Genomic DNA, 23,632 nt, shown 5'->3' on the forward strand with positions numbered 1-23,632 from the left:
ACCTGGAAGAGGAGCTGGGAGACTATACTTGTCACCTGGGATGAGAGGTAGTGACAGCATGAGCCCAGAGGTAGCAGTGGGCATGGAGGAGAGGGCAGAGAATGAGAGGGGCTTAGCCACTGATGAGAGGTGGGAAGTGGGGCTGTGGAGGAAGGTGCAGGTTTCTGGCTTGGGTGGCTGCTGATCACCAAAATAAAGACCGTGGAAGAAGAACAAATTTAGGAGAAGACTGCAGGTCCCACCGTGCATAATGGAATAGCCACCGGGGTAGGCAGAAGGAGCTTTGGAGGCTGGGAGAGATATATAAATTTGACAGTTATCTGATAATATATTAGTCAGGATAGGAAAAGCTATAACTTAGAACAAATACTGAAATCTCAGCATCTTAGCATAAAGTGTTTATTTCTTATTCATACAAAGTTCATCGTGGATTGGCAGAGGTCTCCTCCAACCAGGGACTCAGCGACCCAGGTGGCCTCCATCTTTTGTGCCACCATCTCAATATGTGACTTCCAAAGTTGGCACAGCAAGAGAAGAGAGGAGATACCTGCGCCTCCATCCGGGAAGTGATGGGCATTGTTGCTCCCCACAGCTCATTGACCAGAACTGGTCACACGGCTTCAACCCCACTTCAAGGGAGGCTGGGATGTGTAGGAGGAGGACACAGAATATTGGGGAAGCACTGAAGCCACAAGTTTAGATGAGAGAAGTCATGGAACTTTTGAAGTGGAAGAAGAATAAGGCGAATGGATGCAGACTCGGAATCCCGGAGGGAGCCCTAGCATTTGAGGAGCTGGCGGAAGAAAGATGCCCAAAACCACAAAGACAGGCGAGCAGGGTCAGGGGAAGAGAGGAGAGCACACCATCCTGGGGGGTAAGGCAACCAAGGCTCCAAGGAAAGTATGGGTCCCTGCCTGAACCTCCTGCATTCTTACAATGCTTTTGTAGTCCTGTAATCATCTTCAGTAAATAGTATTATCTCTGTTCACAAAAACCGAAGTTGGGAGAGCTGCGTAACATGGCACCTGAGCCAGAGACCTGGCAGAAACCAAAGCCAGGGTTCTAACCCCAGACTGCCAGTGGGCCCAGCACAGCTGTCCAAATGCACGCATCGGTTGGGTGCACAGACTGGTCCTCTCCTCCAAGCTCAGCCCCCTGCTGTCCCAATAACAGCTAGAAAGGAATGTTTACCAAAGAGAGCATTCACAGGGCCTCTGAAAAACACACTCTCTTAACTTTCTTGGTTGATCCAAATTGTGGTGGGGAGGGTATTTTGAGGGTCTCTCAAGAACCTCAGTTTCCTCCTCAGCTACTGTGTGCCTTTGGGGTTCCATTCAGCTTAGACATCTAGTTCTCCACTTTCTTCACTGCAAGCCCACCTACCACAATGTGGTTGATGCAGGGCTGGCAGGCCCACCCCAGACTGGTGCCCGTTCCCCAACAACTCCACCATTTCTCCCTTCTCTTTCATCACCCCACAATATTAACATAACCTGTTCCCCAGATCACAGATAGACATCCTGCGTGGGGAAAGCTGAAGGAAGGACCTAATTTGCATAATGAAGCCCCTCCCCCATTCTTAGTGCATGCACAGTTGCCATAGCAACTTGCCCCAAAAGACTCTTCTTTGCAGTCACCTACCCTTTTTGTACTGCTAGAATACTGGATGCTTACTCAGGCTCTGAGGGCTCAGAGCTGAAACCCTCATTTTATGGACAAAGAAACTGAGGTCCAGAGAGAGAAAGCAACTTGCCCAAGGGCACACAGCAAGTTAGCAGCTGAGCCTTACCTAGAATCCAGATCTCCTGATTTTAATTTCTGTTGGTTCCTGCCATCCCGGGGTGGGGTAGAGGTGGAGGGCAGATAGGGTCAACTTCCTACCCAATGACCATCATGCTACATCCATGCTCTGGGGAAAACCTTGGGAAGCTACAATGAAAAGATGACCCATTGGACTTTGGGCAGACTCAGAGACAGGCCTGAGGCCTGAGGGATGGTGGGACAAGGGGTGGGGGGAAACAGAGGGGACGATACAGCTAAACGTGTCCTTCTGTGTTTCCAGCCCCTTCCTCCTGTTCATTAAACAAATATTTATTGTATGTCCTGCTGTGTGCCAGGCACTGTTCTAGGCCCTGGGGGGTTCAGCTGTGACCAAACAGGAAAAGATCCCTGCCCTGGTGGGCAAACATTCTGGGGGAGGATGAAGCTAATGGACCTAACATGATGTCTGGGGCTGAGTGGCATTCAGAAGGTGGGCGGGGGGTACTGCTTGCTACTTGAATTAAGGTAATCTGGAAGTTCTTTCAAAACTTACCTGTTCCTCGTCCCACACCTTCAGGGTAATGGGTAGCTGGTGCCTTGATATCTGACTCCAATACGGCTGCAAACCGATGTGTTTTGGGAGAACTTGCATTGGCACAGAAGCCTGAGGCTTTAGAGGTAGAATTTCAGGCAGCATAGATGGCAGTTAGGAAGACATTTGGGGGACAGTGGGTTCCCTGAAACAATGTGGGGAGCTGCCCAGCCTGTTCCCAGCATAGCCTGCAGGCTCAGAGAGTCTGATTTCAGATGCACAGGAAAGATCATCCACCACCACTCCCCAGCAACAAAACCATGACTAAAATGCAGTTCCTGGTGCATAAAGACAGTCCTTCTCCTCATACTTAGAAAGAGCATCAAGTTACGAGCGCCCCTGAGAGCGGATAGCAGGTGCCAGGCTCTAGCAGACCCCTTCCTGGGAGGAGTGTTCTATTTAACTAGGGAAAACTTCAAACAATATAACAATAGCATAAAGAACTCCCAGGTACCCATGCACAGCTCAGGAATCCTCAACTCATGGCTACTCTGGTTTCAGCCTCACCCCCTTCCTGCCCACTGGAATACCCTGAAGCAGACTGGGGCTGCAAAAAGGGCTTCCTCCTGCTCTTCCCATAAGCGAACTGAGGTGACCTCTGAAAATGTCTCGCTATTCACTCAACTTAGAAAACCCTATGAAATCATGCCAATCAAGACATTTAAATCTTCATGTTCACTTTAAGAACTCTGTAAAACTGCCCAGGCCACCAAGGGTATGCATATCCAAAAAGCCACCAAGTACCTGAAGGATGTCACTTTACAAAAGTAATGTGTGCCATTCCGTTGTTATAATGGTGGAGCTGGTAGGTGTGCCCAGGCCAAACAATGGGGCTAGACACAGGGTCAGTGGCCCAAAAAGGGTGTTGAATTTTTGCTAGATATGCTTAAAAAATGCAGAGATGATGCTGAGCTTAAGGATTTAGATGTGGACCCTCTGGTCACTGAGCACATCCAGGTGAACAAAGCTCCCAGGATGCAATGTAGAACTTCCAGAGCTCGTGGGTGGTTTATCCCCTGCCTGAGCTCTCCCTGCCACGGTGAGATGATCCTTACTGCAAAGGAGCAGACTGTTCCTAAACCAGAGAGGAGATCGCACAGAAGAAAAACACACTTCAGAAGAAACTGAAGAAACAAAAACTTATGGCCCAGGAGTAACTTCAGCATCAAATAAATATAATAAAAAGCGGGGGGAGGGGGGGGGAAGGGTGGGAGGCTTCTTCTCAACCAGACCTAGAAGAAAAGGATTCCAGAAGTGCGGGCAAGGGAAGCCAGTATAGAGAGGAGCTTGGGCAGGAAGGACCCGTAAGTTAAAGAGGCTCCAGCACTAGCTGCCCCCACATTGGGGGCTCCTGGTTGTGCTGATGGAGTAGAGCCGCCTGGCTGACGGAATGGAACCCCATTTCCTGCCCCAACTCCACCTCTCTTTGTTTTCTAGCCTTCCTCTTTCCCCCTCACTCGCAATAAAAACATAATTACTAGCTTCGTAAAAAAAAAAACACACACACACACAGGCAAATTATGGTGACATGCTTTAATTATCTGCCAAGCAATGGCGGGCTGAATTACACAGACAGGGCCTTGGAGGTTACCTAAAAATAAAGCAAGTAGCCTCATTAGATGCTAATTGCTGCTTTTGCCAACTGAAGTAAGATTTTGGCACTGTTTGCCTTTCGGTGCCAGGGTATCTGCTGGGAGGTCCATGTCTTGTGAAGCTCAGAGTGCCGGGGCTGTGCCCTGAGGGACAGCTGGGCAGCACAGGAGGGCAGAAAGGAGCTTTAGGGACCAGGGAGAGTGCCTCAGACTCCTCTTGATGTTCATTGGGCAGTTGGAATCCCAGGCTGGGAGGAAGAGCAGCAGGGCCCAGTGAAAGCATCAAAAAGAAGGGCCCATGGCCTCTCATCTGGCTGGAGAGGGGCCACACAACCTCCTGGAAGCTCAGCATCTTCATGTGGGCACTGGGGGACCCCTCCCTGGGCCTATAGGCTCCTCCGGGGCAGGGGCTCCTTGCATGATGCTAACAGGCCACACTCTGGCCCCCTTTTCCTCTGTATTCAGGGCCTGAGAAGGCAGGATAGAGAACAGACACGGGACATTGACTCTCAGAAGCAGCCCATCTGAGCTGTATGAGACCCACGTTTGTAGACTGCTTCTGCAGCTGAGTCTTCAGAGTCCTAGAGGTTTCCTGTGTATCCAGCCAACTTGGTAGCTCGGTGGGCTCCTGCAAAGGGCTGGTAGCACCCTGGTCCTGGCTTTGAGCCTTGACAAGTTCTTGAGTGGATTTTGTTCCCTCTTGCTGCAGATACCCCAAGGTCTGGTACCACACCTATCTCGCTTGCCACTGTCTACCTGGGGTCTAGCCCATAGTAGGTACTTAATATCTGTTGAATGAATCAGTAAGGAAGGGGGTCTGATAGGGTGGCTGATTTGTCAAGTTTTTCTGGAAATTCCTGGTTTTAGCACTGTAAGTCCTACATCCTGGGAACTCCCCCTGTCCTGGTAACCCTAAACCTGGACTCTCCCCTTCTCTCTCTCCCAAACATATTTCAATCATATAGTATGGCCTTTTAACACATGATTAGCTTTAGGCAATGGTTTTCAAACTCTGGCTTGCCTAGAAATGACCAGGAAGACCTGTGAGACAAATTGCAGAACCCCGCGCCCAGAGCTTCCAGTTCAGCAAGCCTGGAGTGGCACCCATAATGTGCCTTTCCAACAGGTTCCCAGGGACATTATTTACTGATTTGAAGAAAGGGTTCTGCTGCTGGAACACTGCTTCATCTGGCACGCTGGGGTGTACACAGCATTCCCTGGGGAGCTTGTAAAATTTGCCGGCCCCACCCACAGAGCTTCAGATCCAATCCTTCTAGGTGGGGCTCAGCATCTGGCTCATCTGAAAGTTCTCATGGAGATGTGGAAGTGTATGGTACAAGTAGAATCGCCTTGAGCCTAATCCTTTCATTCCACCCTGAAGTGACCAGCCCTGGGGGCTGCCACAGAGCACTTCTGGGCCTCTCGCTGTGGGGCTGAAGCCCTAGGGGAGAGGGGCGTACAGAGCCTGTGAGACTCCTTCACTCCTCTCGCAGAGCAAAGGTCTCTGGGGGCCACCAGCTCTGTCCAGGAGCTAGGATCATCGCACCCCCTCCCCATATTATTAAAATACAAAATTCAGAAAATAATGAGCATCTGTCCATCTTTCTTGGGTGTCTGATATGAGCCCAGGAATTAATAACATGGGACAGAAAGCAAAGGTGAGCAGCCAGCAGGCCCGGGAAGGGCCACCAGGTCTTCCCCACCTCAAGTATCAATGTACGTCCCACCAGTCCCACCTGTGGATCCCAGCCCTGGCTTCACTGGCCTGTGCCACCCTCCCACACTACCGCGGCAGGTCCAACTTCTGAAAGACCTGCTGGGGACTGGTCCCTCCTTTCTACCTCAGGGTCATGGAACCCACACACCTCTCCTCTGTACCCCACGCTCAGCTCTCAGAATTCACACCTCACCCAAGTCTTCCCCACTTAACCCACCCCACTCCCATAATAATGTTACTTTGGGACCGTCAGTGTGTCTAGGCTGTAAGGCTTCCTGAGGGCTGTCTCTCCCATCAGACTGGTGGCCCCCTGAGGGCAGGACTTGAATGCCCTGTCTCCACGAGCCCCTTCTCAGAGCCTCAGGCAGGCTGGACTAGACCGGGACTCAGAGATGCTTGATGGTTATAGGCCCTCCCAGGAACCTGCCCTGGCTCCAACCAGGAGGCCATGAAAACTGACCTGGCCCACTACTGGCCTCTTCTGAGTGCTGAGGGGAGTCAAGGGGCAGCAGCCACTTTGGAAAGGCAATTTTCCCCCTGGAACTTAGAAGGGGGCTCCACAGATGTGGGGGTCACCTGGGAAAGTCTTGGATTGAGCATCAAACTCTTGGGTCCCAGGCCAGGCCTTCTGCCTAGACTTGGACCTTGGTGTGGCAATCACCTTGAAAGAGAAATAGGCCAGAGAGGGGACAAGGTGCCCAGGCTGAGGGTGCTGTCAGGAATCACCAGAGGGAGAGCTGGCTGTACTTCCCTTCTACACCCAACTACCCCCAACACACCCCCCGAACACACGCACACAAATACACACACACCCCCAACACACACACACACACACACAACAAACACTGCCCCCGAAGCTTCTGGCAAACACCCTTGGTCTGACAACTTAGTTTTACCTAACTAGCTTGGGACACTGGGTAAAATCTATTATGGGTTTTAAGATTCATCCTGCAAAAGCAAGACCATTAGTGAGAGACCTTTTCCCCTCCTTCCCTTACACAAAATGTTATCCAGTATACAGTAGGTGCTGCACACTTTCTCACACATGCACTCTGGGGAGAACAGATCTCCTAAGCACAGGTGAATGCACATCAAACCAGCCTTCCCGCAGGAGTAAGATGGGCTTACCCAGGGGGCACTAACACCTGGCATGATTTAATGTCCCCCACCTCACCACATACTTTCACATTTAGCTCTTGCTTAACTCCCACCCAGGGTCCCTTCAGGCCCTTGGCCACAGTGCCCCACACCCCGGTCAGCCAAGAAGGTAGATGGCGGTGGGGCCTGGCGGCAGGGCCAGAGTAGGCAGCACAGGCAGCCTGGGCTCCAGATGCTGTCTGTGGCCTCATTGTGTCACTGGCTCTATAATTTACCCCCACCAGGCCCAGCCCCTAAGCCACTCCCCACTCCCTACCTCCCAACCTGCCAGGGAAGCCAGCTGCTGTGAGCACACATTCCACAGTTGCCTTCGGCCCAGGACAAGCATCTTCATAATGTGGATGCAATGTGGACTCACACCCACGTGAGCCTAAACAGATAGATAAGCATGCACATGGAGCTGCCAGAAGCACACGCATACACACACACACACACACACACACACACACACACGCAGCCAAAACAGACACACACAGAGCTGGGGGGAGCAACACGCATGCACACCTGTGCCGTGCCCCTGGTCCAGCTGGACACACGCCACACACTGATCTCCAGGACAGACACACATCATCTTAGCACCTGTGACCTGGAGACAGGACAGGCAGGGGCAGGGAGGGGTGTGGTGCTGGGAGCCCCAAGAGCTGATTTCTCAAGAGGAAAGCTTCCTGGCTGGAAGGAGAGGAGGCTCAGGTCATGGAGTGTGGATGTAGGTCCCAGGTGTGAAGGATGTAAAAGCCAGAAGAGAGGCGGGCTCGAAATAGTACCTTCCTTAGGGGCTGCAGGGCAGAGGACAGGGACAGGGCATCTCCCTTACCAGCGGGGGAGTTCTGAAATCTTCCACAACGTCCTGACCTCTCCCTGCCCAAGGCCTCTCCACTCCCGCACTGGCCCAGGGAGCAGCCTCCATCACCTACAAGTCCTAGGTCTCCATCACCCAGTTCTTCTTCTCTTACCCAGGCCCTCTGACTGCGGGTTGAGCCTGAGGTCCCACCGCCAGATCCTCAGTAGATGTGAGACGTGGTGCAAAACCATGTGTTTATTTTTATTAGAAATGTTCTTGGTATAAAAACAATCATGCGCTACACATTGTCATCAATAACCATCACCGAACACCCAGGCACTGAACTCCGTGTCATCAGCAAGAGGGTTGGGTGGGCAGGCGGGCAGGACACACAGCAGACGGGCAGGGGCAGGCGGGCAGGCTGCGGGCCACAGGGATACACAGAGGCCACCAGGAGGAAGCAGCACTTTGCAACACACTCGAGATTTGTTTTTGTTTGGCTTTTTTGTGTTTTGACTTTTTTTTTTCTTTTTTCTCTTTTGCAACATGTACGATTTGGTGAATTTGAGAAGGGTGGCAGGGAGGGGAGAGCAGAGGCTGGACATAAATGAAGGTGGGGAGGGGGCTGAGAATGGGACAGAAAAAAGCATGAGAGGAGAGACCCAAGTGGAGCACAAGAGAAAAGCAGGAGAGACCTGGAGACAGAGAGTTCATGAGCAAGAGGAGGCAGAGGCAGAAAGAAAGAAGACACGGAAAAAGCAGAATACACAGACAGAGACAGAGAGAAAAGGTGATATGAAGAGATAAGAGAAAATAAAGACAGGGATGGAGACAGACTGAGAAGGTTACCAGTGGGACAAGCAGAGTCAAAGGGAGAGGAATAAAAACAGCACTGGGGCCCCCGAAACCTGCGCTCCTGTGATTTGGGGCCAGGAGAGGCCCTGGTCCAGGACTCAGGCTCTTAGGGTTGGTGAAGCTGCCCCAGCCCCTTGTCCTCCTCTTGTCGCCTGCCCAGCTTGCCCAGGCTACCCAGCAATGACCGCTGGGGCTCTGCTGTCCTCAGCACCAAGCCACACCCGTGGGCACCCACGGGTAGGCAGAACATCGGCTGGGCCCCTGGGAGTGGCCCTGGCTCCACGCACCATCCACAAGGGTCTCGGTTCCTTCTCCTCATGTTTGGTTCCGATGGCCTAGCTAGATTGCATGGTTGGTGTAGGTGACGTAGGTCTGTTTGGTGGCCAGCACTGGAAGAAGAGAGACCAGGGGTACCCGGAAGTTAGGGGATAGCTTCTCCAAACCCCCTGCTGTACAAGCACTGCCCTGCCCATGGCATCAAGTCCAGGCTACTGAACTGAGCAGTCCACATCCCCCTGGGCCGGCCCCATCTGCCTATTCCACTGCTTCCTCCACTGTCGCCCCACTCTCTGCACTGAGCGCAGCCTTCTGGTACACCGTTCCCACCTCCACACCTTTGCTAGCGCTGGGCTGCTTGCCTGAAGTGCCCTCCGAATTCACCTCCTGCTCTAGGTGGGACCTCCCTCCTTTGACTCCTTCCTCGCAAATCCCGCCCCTCTGTGTACCCCAGGGAGACCCTGCCCCTCTATGGGGCTCCCACGGAGCACCCCGCTTCTGTGTGCACCCCCCATGGGGCCCCTGCCACTTCCTGACTTTGCCACACTTTAAGAGAATCATTTTTATTTATGATATAATTTTATCTATATTTAATATATATTCTTATATAAAATATATATATATTTGTGTATATATATATAATATTACATATCCCTAAAGCACAGCTGACTCTTAAACAACATAGCTTGAATTTCATGGGTCTGCTAATACACAGTTTTGTTTGTTTTGTTTTGTTTTGTTTTGTTTGGTAAGTACCTGGACTATTTTCAATCTGTGGCTGAGAGTCTGCAGATGCTGAGAGCGCACTGTTTAAAAAGGGTACTTGGTATCCATGGTGGGTCCTAGAACCAATCCCCCACAGATCCTAAGGGACAACCTAAGTTTTCGGGGAGGGGAGTGGTTTAAAAGTTATATGCGGATTTTTTGACTGCACTGGGCAGGAAGTGAGGGGTCAGCACCCCTAAAACTCACTTTGTTCAAAGATCGACTATATTATCAAGGGAAAATTTTGAGAAGTTCAATAGCACACATTCTGGAAGAGCACATGCCAGGAGTATACAGAGATTAGCAGCCCACAGGAAGTGAGTGGGGAATGGGAACAAAGGAAATAAATAATGGAACCAGACCGTGCCTTGAGAAGCTAGAAACTGAGTCATATGACTAACTCAGCACTCTCCCCATGCTTAGAAAAATGGACATTCTCAGGTCCCCTCGTCCGTGCAGCCACCCTTCCCATTTCTGGTTGTCCCCATCCTGCCTCAGTCTTGAGCCTCCCTTACTTGCACCCATCACTCTGGCTCCCTCTCACCCACCCCTGGGACTGGGGTTGCATGTCTGGATATTCCTATCTCCTGGCCACAGCCTTCTTCCCCATCCCCAGCTAGTTGACGGCATCAGCTCTCATGGGCAGCATGAGTGGTCCCCTGACCTTCACCCTGCCAGGGTTCAGATCTCACAGTAGCCCATTGAGGAGGCCAGATAAGTGTCACTCCCATTTGAAAAATGAAGGACTGAGGCCAGAGGGGCAAAGAGCCCGGTGAGGTCCTGCCCTGACAGGGTTCAAGGTGTCTTTCTGTGGCCTGGAGGACAAGTCAGTAGAGAGCAATGAAGGGCTGAATTGCTACCTGGGTCGAGGGCTGGTTTGCTGGTACAGAGCGAGGAGGCTGGATGGGAGAAAATCATGCATGGTATGCTTTGTCATAAAGCTGCCCTGACCCTCCATCAGGATCCTGTCAGCTCAGAAAAGGAGGCACATCTGCCAGGCTCAGCCAGGGGCATCTGGCCTAGAGAAGAGGACACCGAGGGCAACAGTGTGGTGGGCTGCACACTGTCCCCTCAATCCTCTTTTCCCTTTGTTCGTTGGGATCACGACTGCCAAAGTTAAGGAATACATTTCCCAGCTCCCCCTGCAGCAAGTATGGCCCTGCATGACCACATTCCTGCTGACAGGTGAGTGGAAGGGCTGTGTGCGACTTCCATGTCATTTGATCAAAATGGATTGTTTCCTCTGTATTTCCTCTCTTTCCTTTCATGGGTGGAACAGACATCGAGGGCATCCAGCCTCAGCCATGAAGATAAGGACAACCCTCTGGGAACTGATGGAGAAACAAAATGAAAGGCACATGGGTCCCCGCTCCTGCCACCCACCATGTACGATTATGTCAGAGAGAAACCAACATCTATTTGATTGAGCCACTCTGCTCTTTGTCACAGCAGCGTAAGTAGAAGCCCATTAACACAGGCGGGATTGCTGTGTCCCACCCTCTGGGGTCCATCGAGTGTGGAAAGAAGCAGAGATGGGGGTGGGGCGAGCAGAGGGGCACCCTGTGTACTAGGGGGTAGGCACGAGGATCAGAGTGCAGTTGAGCTGAAGGAGGAACTTTGCCCTGAGCTGAGAGTGGAGTGGGTAGCTTTATGTGGTAGTTAGACTCCCTGTCAGCAGAAATATTCAAGCAAAGGAATGAACAATCACTCCCCTGAGCAGTGCCAGGGAAGTTACAAGTTTTTAGCCACCTAGACAGGTGCTAATGAAAGGAAATGGTGCCTATGACATCCAGGAAGAGAATAAGGCCAGTACCTTGTAGTGTACAAAGAATCCCCACCTTCACTTCTAAAATGGCTCATGTCCCTCCAGGGTGCTGGGCGACCGAGAAGGAGGAAGGATCCCAGGATGGGTGGGCTTTGATGGAGCAACATCTAGGAGGGGGTCTGGGTGGGGGTGCACTTGGAAAGGGAGCAGAGTGACGGAAGGGACCTGGGGATGTCGGAGCTGCTGAACGGGAGGAGGCAGGACACGCAGAGCAGCGCTCTGAAGACAGGAGCCTCAAAATCCCTCTGTGACCTCAGGCAGCTCCTTTCCTGCCCTGCTAAGCCTCGTTTTTCCGGCCTGCAACAACACAGACCTAGACCTCTTTTGCCTAGACCTCTTTTTCTGAGAGGCACCCCGACTCCCACATCTCTACCCGACCCTATCCCCCGCTGGCAGGAAAAAGCCAGCAGCCAGCTCTGAATCACATGCCCGCAAGCCAGGCCGGTGAGAATCAGCTCCCCAGGGCTCCATCACCCCCTGAGTGAACTGATAAAATTGAGTTTCCAAACCTGTAAACTCATCAGCAGCAGCTCCTGGCTCTGAGGTGAAGGAAAACTTCAGCAGCCACAGTAAAATCTCTATTGACTGCAGGGAAATGGGATCCTGGGGGCAGCTGCTGGAGCACCCACCAGCCAGGTGGGGGATGAAAGGAAGTGGCCAGGAGGTGAGAGACAGTGGGCCCCTGTTGTCTCTCAGACCAGAGCTGTCTCCAATAGGAAATTCAATCCACGGCTTCCAGAACCTGGAAGTGCATTCAGCCCTCAGCTATAAGCCAGGGGCTCAATGTCTTTGGAGGAGACTCGGCCTCACCATCTGGAAAAGGGGAGCAAGGAGTCTGCCCAGGGACCTCAGGAGCTAACAATGAGGAATGAAAAGAAGAGTCTGGCCAGGAGTCAGGAGACTTGGGGTCCAATCCTATCTCACCAGTATGGGGGATCTCAGCACCTGCCACATAGCCCTTCCAACAAACTGAACCTCTTGGAGCCCAGATTCTCTTATCTCTAAAATGGGATAATAATTACCCCATTTCCATTCAGCCACAGCATGAATGGAAATACTCTGTAAACCTTGCAAAATGATAGACAAAGGGGTAGAGCCGAAATAACTGCAGCAATGAGGAAAGGATGAGGAGAGCGACTCCCCAGGGGCATCCTTGGTAAGAGGGGAAGGGCTGAGGGGGTATGGGCAGAGGACCCCAAACCCATGCCTTGCTGGTGACATGCCCCCGTTGCTGGTTTTCAGACTCCGCCACCTCAGATAACAATTAGCTGGGCAGCGGCAAGTATGAGCTGACAACCTCATTTGTTGCCCCCATGTCTCCACACTCAATCTGCCTGCAATCAGGCCTCTGAATTATTTATTCTGTTGTTTGTTTAAAGATACGTGGCCTGCCAGTGACAGAGTGAAAAATGTTCCTGCTCCACAAGAGTGACACCTCCCCACTCCTCCCACTCACACCCCTTCAGTCTGGCTGTCCCCAGAATTAATCACCTGGCTCCTGCCTGGTGCCTCTATGGCCCGTGTTGTCACTAAGCTGAGAGACAGTGGGGGCAAGGGGCCCTGGCCTCTGGGGCCCTCACTGTGCGGGTGGGGGGACAAGGGGGCAGCTCTCATCATTCCCTTCTGGGAAGCAGGAGGCTGGGAACATTGGATCTTCCCTTGCCATGCTTCCACACCCCTCCCTGTCTAGTGAGAGTGGGGCATAATTGTCCCCTGTCTCCAGGTGACCAGCCTGAACAGACGCAGAGGCAACAATGTTAGTGAAGTGCCACCAAAGCTCTCTGTGGAGCCTGCCCTCTAAGGTCCCCTAGGCTGTCACAGCACCATGACCATCACCCTTTGGGGTCACGGTGTCATCTCCAGTTAGGCACCCAAGGGGGCTAATGACCCACTCACTCTCACAGGTTCTGTATTGTAGCACAGCTGGTTGACAGACCTGTTCCTGAACCAGCAGAGTATGGTTCATGGTGGGATGGGACATGGGAAGGGTCAGTCTCTGTGGAAAGGAGGAACATGAAGGTCAGGAGTGTGGGGCAAGGTGCAGGGAGGGGTCCCTGCTTAGGACAGAAAGGCCTAGTTAGGGGCTGCATTTGAGTAGACACTAAAGGCCAGAGGCGGGAAGTCCGACAAGGACACTCTGCCCCTTTTCCATCTCAGAGTGGGGGCCCAGATGGCATCTGAAAGGGGCCCCAGGGATGTAGGGAAGCTGGTGCTCTGGGAGGAAAAGCAGGACTGGAGAGAACACAAAGGTCATTCGGTGGAAGGTGGTGGTGCTGACAGTCATCAGGGGTGACAGTCAAGGGTGTAAATCAAAGGAGGGGGAGTTTCAGAAGCCAGGTATACTGCTCGGCAAAGAATGGAAACCCCAGAAACAGGGAGGCCATATAAAGTCAGGGTCAAGAAAAGGCACTGTGTGGGCCACCCAGCCACCACCTTGCTGTGTGACCTCCGGAAAGTCACTCACCCTCTCTGGGCCTCAACTAGAGATCAAACGTCCAGCCCTACCCAGGCCTCACAGGACTGCTGTGAAGATCACTCAGGTGAAAAATGCTGTGTGGACGTAGGAAGGGACTGCCTTTTCCACACCTGATGTTCTCTCAACACATGGAACGCACGGGACCTGTGCTGAGAATGAAGGGGACAATGCTTCGCCCAGGTCCCTGAGGTGGGGACCCTGTAAGAAGTACTTCCCCAGCCCCCAAAACAGGGAAATCTCCTGCTTTCCCTGATCTCTTGGTGGATAACAAGGGCTTCTCTCTGGAGCCTGTGCTCTCGGCCTTCCTGCAGTCCAGCTTGTGTCCTTCCTGCTGGCCTTTCCCCCAGTACTAGAGAGAGGAAGCAGAGTGCTTACTCCTAGGTCCCACCAGGATCTATTGTCCCCCAAGACTTTCAGAGAGTGGGAAGGCAGGAGGAGCTGCCATTTAAACGATGTAGCCACTTGTAGGGTGCCCATGGAGGGAGCCAAGGTCTACAGTGGGGCAGATGACCACGGCGACCACTTGACCTTCCCCACCCTGGAGCAGCTGGAAGTGAGGCGCATGGAGCACAACCCCCCTCCACAGTGGAAGCCCTGTGGCTCATCCCAGGGCAGAGGCCATGGTCTGTGGGAGGAGACAGAGGGCAAGTGGAACAGAGGTCAGGTCTGGCCCTGCCACCTGCTGGCTGTGCGGCCTGGGTGAGTCCCTCCCCTTTCTGAGCTTCCTTTTCTTCCTCTGTGTTATGCAGATGACAAAAATATCCACCTTTCAAGGTTGCTATGAGAATGAAAACTGGTACCTGATAGGTGTGGCGCACAGGGTCCAGGAAATGGTCACCACTATTACTGGGTCCCCTGAGGTCTAATCTGTCCCTCACATGACATGCCTTTGTCTCCTTCTCTTTTCTTCACACAGAGGGCTGGCTCCAGCGAAGTTGTCAAAGGTGGTGGCCTGCACCCTCCCACGCATATGCCTTATACTTCTGAGGGCTCTGTCGTGCCCAGGCCAAGACCTTGGGACTGTCCCTCAGATGTCAAGTTCCTTGCCTCCTTCCCTCCCCTGTCCCCTTCAAAGAACAACCCTCTACAGCTGAGGTCTCTTTGAACAACCCCTTGGGACCACCCTGCTACCAGAGAACTGTAGCCTCTGGAGGCTCTCCACCCTGCCCCACCACTCACGTATCCATCTGGGGCCTATGTCCTGAGCCCCCATCTCCAGGGTTCTGCTGGGGGGTGTCTGGGCTGGTGCCAAGGCCACTGCTCCCAGGTTGAGACCTTCTAGACTACCACTTCTCCCAAGGAGGCCCAGATATGGGCGCCAGGGCAGAGAAATCCCCGGGTCTCACGTGGGTGCATGAATCAGGCCCTCCATGGCCTCCCCCTAGTCGAGGCAGAGATCCCTGGAAGGTCGTGGCTAGGGCAGGCTTGGCAGGGGGCACCTGGAGGACTGGCAAGCAGGGCAGCGGGGCACTAATCTGCAGCCTTAGGGTTCTCCCAGTACCCCAACAGGACCTGGCCAGGGGTGGGGGTGGAGAATAGCCCTCCCCCAGAAAGGTGTGGGGCCTGGGTGGGCCCAGAGGGAGAGCGGCAGGGGCAGGCACTCACCTGGGGCCTCCAGGTTCTCGCAAAGCTCAGACTTGGCCTCGCCATTGGGCCGAAGGTTGCCCTTTTGTGTGAACTTGTTGGACATGGTGGCGGCGGTGACGACGGCTTTGAGACTGCGCTTGCGCTTGGGCACGTTCTGCTCCGGATGGAAGAGGATGATGTAGACCTTGGGCATGTAGAGCATCCCCAGGGACACCGACGCACTCAGACTCACCGAGACTGTCAGCGTTGTCGTCTGGATGTACAGCTGGGAGCAGGCCGGCAGAGGTGTCAGAGAAGGCTCCGCCCTGGCCTCCTGGGCCCTGACCCTTGTGCCCACCCCAGAGGCAAACACAGCGGGGACAGACGCGGGGGTCCATCCTGTGTCCCACTGGCTTCAGCAAAAAGGAGTCAGGATACAGAGCTGGGACTTTGGACCAGAACTCTTGGATTCAAATCCTGAGTCCACCACTTCTAGCTATGTGATCTGAACCAGTCCCACCCTTGTGCCTCAGTTTCCTCACATATAACACTGGCATGATAATTACACTATTATACTTACCTCAAAGGACCGTTGTGAGGATGAAAAGACTAATAAATGGTAAAAGTATGCAAAACCATGTCTGGCACATAGAAAGTGCATAGAAGTGTTTCCCACAGTTCTGTGTTGTTTGCAGGGGGCACCTCTGAGGACGGGCGCCGATGGGGCTCCCGCTGACCCTCCTCAGGTGCAGCCCCCTGCACAGGGCTGGGAGCCAGACGAACCCCTGTTGGTGCATTGAGTATTGCCCAGCGGCCATGCCGCAGCCCCTCAGCCGGGCCCCGCATTCAGGGGGCGCCCCCCTCCACGTGCCACCCCGGGCGGAGCAGCCCATTGGCACGGGAGCCGCGGCATCCAGGGCAACACAACAGTGGCAGCACAGTCGAAGCTCGTTTCACGCTCACTCTCCAGCACTAACGGTGACAGATGTTTAGCAAAATGAAAGTCCATTAATCTGGGTGTCGGATAATCCATTTTTCAATAGTGGGGCCTTCCAGGCAGAGCCTGACAATTCCCACGGCCCCCACCTGGGATTCCCTCCTCGCCTCCTCCCTCCCTCCCAGTCCCCCAGGGCTCAGTTGCCCCTTTGGCCTCCCTCAGCCAGGGTGGGGCTCAGGGAGGCCCAGGCTGCGGTCTCCAGGTCTGGCATGGGGAAGCATGATGCTCTGCCCCCTAAATCTGCTGTTTCCGGGGCGGGGTTCCTTCTCCCAGGGCCTGGTGGACATGCCACCTTGTCTTGGAAGCTTTCCCTGCCTCAGCTCTATCCAACACCCCCATGATACCCTCATCCCTGTACCCAGCCCAGTAGTGGGGGAAAGGGTCTCGGCTTGCTTTCTGAGGTCCCAGGGCCCCTGGCCTCATCTGCCAGCCCCCCTGGGGTGGTGGTGGTGGTGGGGGGGGTAGGTCCTTCTGTTCTCATGCTCTCTCCATCCCTTGCCCCTTTTCATAAATACCTTGTGACCTGGATCTGAAGACCTTCATTCCAGCCACCCTTCCCCAAGTTTCCCTCCTTTGGGAGAGGGGCTGGAGAAGCTCTGGTGTCTGAGAGGAGAGAACTGTGTAACCCTGGGAAAGTCTCACCTCTCTCTGGCCTTCAGTTTTCTCATCAGTGCAATGGGATGACAGCACCTACCTCATCCAAACCACAAGGCTATTACCCAAGCACAGACCGTGAAGCCACAGGCCACTTGGGTTTGGATGAGTGTGGAGTGTGGAGAGGCTGCTCCATTTTCTAATGTCCAAGGGAATCCGAGCCTGCTCCCTGGTGAGCACACACTCCTCCAGATCCAGAGAACCATACCCTAGTCCTCATACAGAACCCTCACGCTCACCCACGGCAGGGAGCTGCCTCCCAGCGAGAGGACCTGGAAAGGGCATGACAAGCCCGTGGGCAGGTTCTGGTGGCCAAGAGTGGCAGAGGGGAGGGGGACAGGCTCCAGACTATTGAGACAGATTCTTGGAGGAAACAATGGAGGTCTGGACTAATCAAGAACAGGCCTATTATCTGGGTCTTCCCCATGAGACTGGGAGTTCCCTAAGGGCAGGGGCTGTCTCTCCTTTCACACTGGGTGTTTTGGGGATCCCGTTTCCAGGTCACATATCCATCTTAGGCCCATTGCTCCTACCTTGTTATGGAGTGAGGGTAGAGTTGGGCCCATATGGAGTTAGTGGGAAAGGGGTGGGCCCTGCCTCTTTGGGCAGAGTGAGCCCTGCAGCAGACACAGACCTGTGTTGGGGGCCAGGGGCCTGGGTTCCAGATTCCACGCTGCCCTGACCCACTGTGCGATGCCGAGCCCCTTCACTAACACAGAATCAGCAGCATGGGCATTCGACCTGTGTAAGTCACACAGAGGCCTGTGCTGAGATGGGCAGTGCTTGGCTTAAGCTCCTACTGCTGCCATCTTGAATCCTGAATTACTTTTGAACAAAGGCCCTTCATTTTCATTTTATACTCGGCTCTGAAAACTCTGGAGTTTTCACAGGCATGGCATAGTCCTTGGTGTTTTGTTCTAGACTGCTTTCCAAAATAGGAGCCTTTCTGCAAACAAAATACGAGGAGAGGTGTAAACAGAGCAAAGCGGATATATCACTCTGCCCATCTGCTGGGGCTCCTCCCTTCTGGCATGGGACCTGAGGGCTCCTCCAGCCACCCCCAGGCTGAGGTGGGCCTGCCCTGTGCATAGCAGAAGTGAGGCCAAGCACCCCGGTCCGTCTCCTTGCCCCAGGGTCTGGAATTCCTACCCCACTACTGGCTGGGGCATTGTTCTCAAGTCTCCTGTGTGAAGGTGCATGTTGTCACCAGGAGGTGGTAGTTAACCCCCTCAGAGAAGCAGTGATTCTCTAGAAGCTCTAGAACCCACCAGGTACTCCTACAGAGCCCTGGTATGGATGCAAGTCTTAAAAACAGGCAGAGTGAGAGGGCATCTTCGAGATATGATTTCGCCTTCTCTACCATCCACCTACTTCCCAGCCGAGAGGTGCCTGATTTGCTGTCATTCCCGCTCCCTTCTCTGGTGAGGCCCTTGCTACGCTCCATCCTCCGAAAGGAATCCTGCATTAAGCCTCACAAGTCAGTGCTCCCCAGGGGGAAGAAGGTCGTCAGGGCTGGGTCTGATAGAAGATGACAGAGGTCCTTGAGGTGGGGCAAAAGGCACAGAAAGGAGCTGCTGTGGAGGTGAGTGACGGCTTTCCTGTTTTTGTGCAAGGCCTGGTGGATGCAGGGTACAAAGGACCACAGCGAGGGCCACTGAGGAGTCGCTTGCTCTGTGCTTCTGCCTAGACCAAACCTGTGAGTAATGAGATCCTCAGAATCTGTACAAACCAGACAAATAAACTTCTCCACAACCTGGCCAGCCTCCCTTGCCACATCCTGCCCAGTAACCCCACATGGTACGGAAGCCCCACTCTGGTTGGCTCAGGGTAAAGCTGCCCAGTGGCGGTGATAAGCCCTGGGAATCTGAGCTAACACTGGGAGATCCAGCCGCCTGCTCACCAGAGCAGCACAAACAGCTCCACTTTGCACCAGCACCTGCACTCTGGGGGGACAGACACAGCAGAGCACCTGCAAGTACACTTGCACACATGCATGCCCACAAACGCACACCTGTGAATACATACATCTCTGCATTCACACACACACACCCAAACTCACCACCACACACTCATACCTGACTCAGACACACATAGCTCACACACACACACCTTCATGCACCTGAGTATACACACGTGCATATACATACATATATCTGTACACACTCACGCTTGCACTCACACATATGCACATACACTGCTGGGCACACACACATAATCTACACACCCATATACACTAGCAGCTGTGAGGCCCCTGGCACACACACCTGTCCATCCCCTCAATGTGCACACACACACCCACGTGCACACACACATATCTCTAAACACAAATTTCTGTACCCATACCTCAACTCCCTACAACAGCCTTACACCACTCCATCTATACATGCACACGCACACACACACACACACACACACACACACGTACACACACACCTGCAGTTTCCATTGGGGCCTTTCGTAGCTATAACACGACACAATATAGATTCAGTCCCAGGGTCACCTGAGCCTCTAAGAAGCCTGGTGGCCTGAACTGGCAGAGACTTCAGAGCTCATCTCCTCCGCCCTCTCCTCATGCAGAAGCCCAAAGAAAGAGGGAGGGATGTCCCATATCCCACACCATCAGGAGTAGAGCTAGGTCTTATGGCCACATGTTGGTGTGAAGCCAGCCTGCTGTGTGACATGGGACAAAGCCCTGTTCCTCTCTGGGCCTCGGAAGAGATTGTCTCATAGTCTCCTTTTCATAATCAATGCTGAGAGGAGCCACCTAAAAAGGGAGAAATCAGAGGTCGTTGAGGCCACCTAGAGAGATATTGGAGGAGTGGGGCCCCAGCATCTGGAAATGGGAGGGTCTGATATCCTGGGATGGCAGGGACCCCACTCGGGGGCAGTGTACAGGCAGGCAGCCTGAGGAAATGATGGAAGGCAGAGTGAGAGGCTTAACCACCCTGCTGTTGGCCTCCCAGCTAGGGCCTCTACTCTGAGAAGGTGTTGGAAGAAGCCTTCTGGTATTACCGAGGGTAATTTCTCAAGATGCCAGCTTCTTGGAATGTGGGGCAGTATCCCTTGTTGGCTTCGTGGGCCTCCTTGGTGCTGGAAGGTGTAGGAGCCTCTGCCTATATCTGCCCTGAGTGAGGGACGCCTTCTGGAGGCCTAGTGGGAGCTGAAGACCTGGCTTTCAGTGCAAGCTCAGCCTGGTGGCTGCTTTGGCTCAGGTATGTGGGGTGACCTGGAGCCATGCCTGGTCTCAGACCTTAGGGCACTCACTGCCAGCCTAAGGTCTGCTTCTTAGAACCCCAACCCATAGGGCCAGCATTGGAAGACAGGCCACAGGCCTCTGGGGGCCCAGTACAAGTCATTCAGAGTAGAAGGCGCAGCTGCTGCCTTTGAGGAACTGTCAAAGAAGAGATGGGCACCCGCCAAGGAAGTCTCAAGGTGGGGGAGGTGTCCTGGAGCTGCAGGTGGTCAGCATGGGCTGGCCTGGGGGCTCCTAAGTTAGACAGGATAGAGTCGTGTCCAGCTGTGTTACCTACTGGCTGTGTGATCTTAGACAAGTCACTTTGCCTCTCTGTGCCTCTATGTTCTCATCTATAAATAGGGATGGTGATATCTACCTTCACCTGCTGTTGTGGGACCTGCTGGCCATCAAGTAAAGTGTCTGGCAGATGGCAAATGCCCAACTGTCATGACTTTGGCATCAGCCTCACTGAAAGCCAAGCATTTGTAGGAAGTCACAGCCAGGCTCATGGCTTTAAACACTATCCATAGGCTGATGACTCTCCCAGACACATCTCTAGCCTGCCCCTCATCCCTGGACTCTAGAGTTGTATATTCAACCATTGACTTAACAGTTGCACTTGGACCTCTAACAAGCGTCCCAAATTGAGCATGTCCAAAGGACCTCCTGATCTCCTCCTCACACCAGCTCCTCTATCATCTGCCCCACCTTAGTGTACAACACTCCTTCCTTCCCATCCTCACACCAAAAAACACAGAGTCATCCTTAACTGTCCTCTGCATCTCTCACCCCACATGTGATCCATCAGAAATCCGCCTGCCCCACCACCAGACACATCCAGAATCCCCTGCTCCTCACCACCCTTGCTGCCAGCAGCCTCTTGTCAGGAATATTCAGTAACCACTGCTCTAGCACCCTGACTCCGGCTTGCCCTCCTCAGGGCCCCACCCAGCAACCAGAGGGATCCTTTTAAATCTACACCAATGCCTCCCTCACTGCTCACAACCCCACAATGGCTCCCTTCTCACTCATGGGGTATACTGACATCCTTCCCACAGCTACGGGGTCCTGGAGCATCTGCCCTGTCATCCTTCTGACCTCAACCCCATCACCCTCCTCAGCCCCAGTCTCCTCACAGTGGGTAAACTGCTTTTACTCCCATCATGTCGTGTGATTATTACAGCACCTGTATGGACTGCAAGGGAAAGATCATGGCCCCAATCTATTGATGAAGAAACTGAGGCAGAGAGGTCAGCTGTCTTGCCCAGGATCCCACAGTTCTACACAGAGCTCAGACCAGGAGCTGGGGTCCTGGGTCCCCATGATCATCCCTGTCTCTGGCCTCTATTTTAGTGGCTCCCAATTCTTCAGTTCTTCAGGACAACCCCCTAGAACCCAGGCAGTGCCATGCTGGGACATGGACAGAATCCACAGGGCCCTTGAGGTGTGTCCAGGATGGCCTGACAGAGCCAGGAAGAGGCAGCCCTCAGCTGACACTGCCAGGCCCCAGGCTCCTGGGTTTCAGGGCAGCTTGGGGCCAAGGAGAGAGGGAGAGAGTATGTGATACACCTCCCACGTCAGGGGCCCAAGGGGATCTTGTGAGAGTAGAGAGAAGGACAGACAGAGGAGAAAGAAGAGAGGAATGGACAGAAAGGAAGATGGGGCTGAGTAGAGAGAGGGGTAAGGGAAAAGAGAGTCTAGGAAGAAAGAAGAATGAGAGGGTGTGGTCTCCAGGGTTGATAGAGAAGAAAGAGAAAGAAGAGAGAAAAGGGGGAGGAAAGGAGGCTAAGATGTGGGAAGGAGAAAGCCAGGAGATTGGAGAGGCAGGGATAGAGAGATCAAGAAAGAGAGGAGGAGGCTAGAAAGAGGGAGGGAAAGAGGAAGGAGAGGAGAAAGCGAGAGAGAGATGAGACAAAGAGAAAAGGGAGAGGAGGCAGAAAAAGAGAAAGGGAGGGAGAAAGGAGAGAAAACCTAGAACCTGGAGAAGAAAACTTGCAATCAGCAGAGAAGACAGAATGAGGCATGAAAAAAGGCACTTCTGGAGCACAGTGGAAGGCCGGCCAGCCCCCAGGAGGCCGCCTCCTGCTCTCTGCCCTCATCCCGCTCACTGCCCCCCAGACTCCCAACTCACCTTGTCTGCTGACTGTGAGGTGCCAAAGAAAATGGGGATGAAGGCGAGCCAGACAATGCAGGTGGTGTACATGGTGAAGCCGATGGGTTTGGCCTCATTGAAGGTCTCTGGCACGCCTCGCGTCTTGATGGCGTACACCGTGCACGTGACCATGAGTAGCATGCTGTAGCCCAGCAGGCAGATGAGCGACAGGTCTGAGATGTCGCACTTGAGTACACCCCTGGCGAAGCGGGGGTCAAGCGTCCGCTGGTCCTGGAAGTCCACCACTGAGTGGGAGGGGTCCACCACAAACCATACACAGATGCCCAGCAGCTGCAGCGAGATGAGGCTGAAGGTGATGGCCAGCTGGGAGGCGGGGCTGATGAAGCGCGGGGCACTGACCGACCGCTTGCCCTGCTCGAAGATGCGGTAGATACGGTTGGTCTTGGTGAGAAGGGCTGCGTAGCTGATGCTCATGCCGAGCCCCAGGAAGATTCGGCGCAGAGAGCACGTCCCCAGGTCGGGCTCCGCAATCATGAGGAAGGTGGTGGCATAGCACAGGAAGATGCCCGCCAGCAGCACGTAGCTCAGCTCCCGGCCAGAGGCCTTCACGATGGGCGTGTCGTTGTAGCGGACAAAGGTGACCACCACGAAGAGCGTGGCCGCAATGCCCACCACAGCCAGGAAGAGGGGCAGCACGGCCCAGGGCGAGTCCCACTCGAGCTTGATGATGGGAATGGGCCTGCAGCCGGTGCGGTTCTCTGTGGGCCGCATGTCATATGGACATGTCTTACAGGTGTAGCGGTCCACCTGGTACTGGTACCCTGTGCAGGGCTCGCAGTGCCAGCAACAGGGCATGCCCTTCACTGTCTTCTTCCGCTCACCTGGCTGGCAGGGCAGGCTGCAGATGGAGCGGGGCAGCTGCTGCCCACTCCCCGGCCACTGCATCCGCTCTATCTGGCAATGACAGCAGTGGACATGCCTGAGGAGTGGGCCTCAGGACACACCCCCAGTGCCCTGGACTGCCCCCCTGGCTAGCACCCTGTAGCCCTACACCTGAAGCACCCGGTCGCTTGGTTAAAAATCCAACTGCCTGGGCACTCCGCCACCCACCTCCCCCCTCCCCCGCCCCCAGACCTGCTGAATCTAACAGCTGGATTTAAATGAGCTCATCCATGTGGTTCACATGTGGCTAACCTGTGGGGGATCCTGACTGAGTCCAAAACTCTCAAAGGTTGTATGGGGAGACTGAGCTCAGAGAGCAGCAGTGAC

General features: G+C 53.8%; 1 protein-coding gene and 1 pseudogene across 3 annotated transcripts in view; one reads left to right on the top strand and one right to left on the bottom strand.

Moving 5' to 3' along the window:
• The first annotated feature begins 2,957 nt into the window (after window positions 1-2,957).
• On the top strand, window positions 2,958-3,510 carry LOC118603804 (annotated as a pseudogene).
• Window positions 3,511-8,135: 4,625 nt separating this feature from the next.
• The window catches only part of GRM4 (glutamate metabotropic receptor 4), a 115,969-nt gene continuing 100,472 nt past the window's right edge, over window positions 8,136-23,632 (bottom strand). For 2 of the 3 annotated variants that reach the window (XM_036238969.1, XM_036238973.1), the window contains exons 9-11: window positions 22,382-23,317; window positions 15,404-15,650; window positions 8,136-8,845 (exon numbers count right to left, since the gene is read on the bottom strand). In XM_036238969.1, coding sequence (XP_036094862.1) covers window positions 8,796-8,845; window positions 15,404-15,650; window positions 22,382-23,317 — 1,233 coding nt within the window. In that variant the 3' untranslated portion in view covers window positions 8,136-8,795. The remainder of the gene's footprint in view (window positions 8,846-15,403; window positions 15,651-22,381; window positions 23,318-23,632) is intronic. The other variant, XM_036238975.1, reaches the window with a different exon arrangement.

The sequence above is a fragment of the Rousettus aegyptiacus genome, unplaced genomic scaffold, assembly GCF_014176215.1.
Source record: "Rousettus aegyptiacus isolate mRouAeg1 unplaced genomic scaffold, mRouAeg1.p scaffold_m13_p_1, whole genome shotgun sequence".
In the NCBI taxonomy this organism is placed as follows: Eukaryota; Metazoa; Chordata; class Mammalia; order Chiroptera; family Pteropodidae; genus Rousettus; species Rousettus aegyptiacus.